Raw genomic sequence first — 4,228 nt, forward strand, 5'->3', positions numbered from 1 at the left:
GCATCACTGATCTCAGCTTCTTGTATGATTTTTAGAGAATGGATTTCTACTTTGGCAAGAATAACCGCTTTAGTACAACAAACCAATAGGTAAGGAGTTTCCCCAAATGATGTGCGAACCGTGGTACGATACCCGAGCAAAGTAATTAGCAACTTCTCATGCCATTGCTTGTAGTTATCTACCATTTTCCTTAGTATCTTCTCGATGTTCTTGTCGGCGGCCTCTACAGCTCCATTCATTTGTGACCTATATGCTCTGGAATTCTTATACATGATCTTGAAAGTTTCACACATGGCCTTGATTAAATCACTATTGCGATTGGCGGCATTATCGGTGATGATTAACTCTAGTACTCCGAACCGACAAACAATGCGATCCTGAACAAAATTTGCGACGACCTTCTTTGTTACAGCTACTATAATGAACCTATGCCCATTTGAAGCAGCGAGTTCGATTGGACCGATGACATCCATTCCCCAAGCGGAGAAAGGCCAGGGTATGTTTGTTGCATTGAGTTCATTGAATAGCACTTGTATCATATCATCATGTATCTAGCTTTGGTGACACTTCTGGACATACTTGATGAAGTATGTTTCCATAGTCATCCAGAAATATCCTGCTCTTAGTATTTTCTTGGCTAAGACAAAGCCATTCATGTGTAGTCTGCAAGTTTTGGCATGTATTTCCTCGAACAATCTGGATGCCTCCTTGGCATCGACACATCGTAGTAACCCCGGTTCAGGAGTCCTTTTATATAGAATTACTTCGCTTTGAAAGAAGTGGTTGGCTAACCTTTAAAGTGTACGCTTCGGAGTATGGGTTGCGTGCTCCGGGTACTCTCCCTTTGCTAAATATTCCTTGATGTCGTGGAAGCACGGCTTTCCATCACTCTCTTCTTCAACATGAGCACAGTAAGCTGGTTGCTTATGAATTCCTATTGGAATAGGATTGATGAAATTCCTATCGGGGTGTTGTATCATGGAAGATAAAGTGTCCAACGCAGCTTCAAACTCGTTATGAACGATCCTTGGAACATGTTTGAACTCTATCTTTGTGAACCTCTTGATCATCCCCTGTACACAGTGCAAATATGGAAATATTTTAGTGTTCTTGGTATCCCATTCTCCTAGAACCTGATGCACCAAAAGATCAAAATTCCTAATTACCAGCAACTCCTGAACATTCATGTCAATAGCCAACCGGAGTCCCAAGATGTAGGCATCATATTCTGCCATATTGTTGGTGCATGGAAACTTGAGTTTTGCAGATACCGAATAATATTGACCGATTTCTGATACTAAAATGGCTCTGATACCCACTCCTTTAAAGTTTGCTGCTCCGTCAAAGAACATTCTTCAACCATCATATTCTTCGGTGATATCTTCTCCTACGAATGACACCTCCTAATCGGGAAAATATGTTTTCAATAGTTTGTATTCTCTTTCTATAGGATTTTTTGCCAAATGATCTGCCAACGCTTGCCCTTTGACTGCCTTCTGAGTTACATAGATAATATCAAACTCACTCAGCAATAGCTACCATTTTGCTAACTTTCCCCTAAGCATGAGTTTCTGGAAGATGTATTTCAGCGAGTCCATCCTTGATATGAAATATGTGGTGTATGCACAGAAATAATGCCTCAACTTTTGAGCTATCCATGTCAACGCGCAGCAGGTGCACTCTAGCAAAGAATGTCGGGCTTTGTAAAGTGTGAAATTTTTAATTAGATAATATATCGCCTACTCCTTTCTTCCAGTTTCATCATGTTGTCCCAAAACGCAGCCGAAAGCCCCGTCCAATACGGACAACTAAAGAAACAGATGTCTTCCTAGTTCTGGTGGGACCAGAACGGGTGGTTTAGAAAAATACTCCTTGATTTTGTCGAAGGCCTTCTAGCATTCTTCAGTCCAACTTGTTGAGCATATTTCTTTAGCATTTTGAAGATTGGCTCACAGATCACGGTTGATTGTGCTATGAAACGGTTGATGTAGTTGAGATTCCCTAAGAAGCTCATCACATATTTCTTATTCTTCGGAGGTGGCAGGTCTTGGATAGCTTTGACCTTTTACGGGTTTAATTCAATACCTCGGCGACTGACGATGAACCCTAGTAATTTTCCAGCAGGGACTCTGAAGGCACACTTTGTAGGATTGAGTTTTAGACCTCTATTTTCTTGTGTATAATGTCATGAAAAATGGTTGTCATGGCTCTCATGTTGGTGGCACCAGCATTCTTCAAACCAAACGGCATCATTTTATAGCAGTACATCCCCCATAGCGTGATAAAGGATGTCTTTTTGGCATACTCTTCATCCATCCAGATATGATAATACCCCACTAAACAATTCATAAAGGATTGGAGTTCATGCTTGGCATAGTTTTTGATCAGTATGTGTATATTGGGCAACGGTAAATCATATTTAGGACTCGCCATGTTTAAATCTCGGTAATTAACACACAATCTAACTTTTAGATCTTTCTTTGGAACAGACACAATGTTGGCCAACCAAGTCAGATATTCAACCACTCTAAGAACCTTGGCTTTGATTTGGTTGGTGACCTCCTCTTTTATCTTCAAACTCATATTTGGCTTGAACTTTCTGAGCTTCTATTTTACGGGCGGACACATGGGATTGGTAGGAAGCTTGTGAGCCAATATGAATGTGCTCAAACCAATCATATCATCATAGGACCATGCAAAGATATCTTCATACTCTTTTAGGAATCAAATATACTCTTCCTTCTTTGATAGTGATAGGTGAATGCTTATGCGTGTTTCCTTGACTGTTTCGGAATCCCCTAAGTTAACTGTCTCAATCTCATCCAAATTAGACTTAGGCTTGTTTTCAAAGTTTTCCACTTCTCTGACGATTTCCTCAGGTATTATATCATCTTCCAGATCCTCTGAATCACTATCCTTATGTTGCGTTGTCTCATTACATGTCACAGTCGTAGGTTCATCGGGATAGGTAATAATAATGTTGTAGAGAGAAGGTCTAAAGCATAATTTTACTAAAAATAGCAATGCATTAATAAAATCTTGAAAACATCAACAAATACGGCTCGATGACTCGAGCAATTATTTCAAAACAAAATACGTTCAGAATAAAATACTAAAAATGTCTTAGATGCTCAAAATTTTCTTAAAAATAATTGGTGCTAATTGCCAGGCTACCCAGGAACTCAACGGGCCCGGGGTGGTGTAGCAGTCCAATTCTTGAGAAGAGCTCCATTCTCCATGATTTGAATGGTAAGGTGTTCCTCCTCCTCCTTAACTATGACACTGCAATCAATGTCTTCATCATCTAGAAACAACTTCCTCATGCCAACTAAGGCTTTATCTTCCTCAGACCCCTACATCATGTCTCTTGATGAAATGTCTGGTGCAAATATAGTACCGGTTGTTCCAGCAGATAATAAGGACCATGCCATAGTGGTGACCACTTCTGGTAATTGTGCCAAGTATATGCATACCCAAGTCTAAAAGTTGTATCATGACACTTCAGCTGTATTGGTTTGGTGATCCCTTGGAGGTTCTTATCGAGACCTTTGTCAGGTTCATACCTTGTCCATAGCATTATGCTTTCTATCTTGTTGCTCCACCATTTGTCCTTTTGAATTGCGTTGACACACTCAATAACATGGTATGTTGCTCCACCTATCTTCTTCCAATTCTCGATGACTAGAACGGTCTGATTGGTATAAATGGGATTACTCTCTTCCCCATGGATGATCACCTCATGATGGTTCCATTCAAACTTCACAGCTTGATGTAGAGTAAAAGCCACTACCCCAGCAACATGTATCCATGGCTGCCCTAACAATTGGTTATTGGTAGCAGATATATCAAGCACTTAAAACTCAACATCAAACCAAGTTGGGCCTATTTGTTGGCCGAGGTTGATTTCTCCGATTGTGGCTCTTTGAGATCCATAAAATGCCTTCACATTGATGATTCCTCCTCGTATTTCGTGTGGGCCTTTACCCAACCTCTTCAGAGTTGTTAGTGGACATATATTGAGACTTGAACCCCCATCTATCAGGACCCTGATGATGAACTTATCCCTCAAATTGCACCGTGATATGTAGTGCCCTATTGTGACTTAGTCCTTCTAGTGGTAACTCATCTTCATGAAAGGTGATTTTGTGGCTTTCCAGTACCTGCCCGACCATGTTGGCCATTTCCGCATTAGTGAGGTTGGTGGGTACATAAACTTTACTTAGCACTT

General features: G+C 40.5%; 1 protein-coding gene across 1 annotated transcript; it reads right to left on the reverse strand.

The window, feature by feature from the left end:
• Window positions 1-794: 794 nt before the first annotated feature.
• LOC104213690 (uncharacterized) lies at window positions 795-1,352 on the reverse strand. The gene has a single exon (XM_009763225.1). The coding sequence runs from the start codon at window positions 1,350-1,352 to the stop codon at window positions 795-797; it is 558 nt and encodes a 185-aa protein (XP_009761527.1).
• Between the last annotated feature and the right edge of the window lie 2,876 nt (window positions 1,353-4,228).

The sequence above is a fragment of the Nicotiana sylvestris genome, chromosome 7 (genome assembly GCF_000393655.2).
Source record: "Nicotiana sylvestris chromosome 7, ASM39365v2, whole genome shotgun sequence".
Lineage (NCBI taxonomy): Eukaryota > Viridiplantae > Streptophyta > Magnoliopsida > Solanales > Solanaceae > Nicotiana > Nicotiana sylvestris.

Excerpts from the sequence above, each read along its gene's own strand:
- LOC104213690 (XM_009763225.1), bottom strand. The coding sequence starts at position 1,352 with ATGTTCTTTGACGGAGCAGCAAACTTTAAAGGAGTGGGTATCAGAGCC.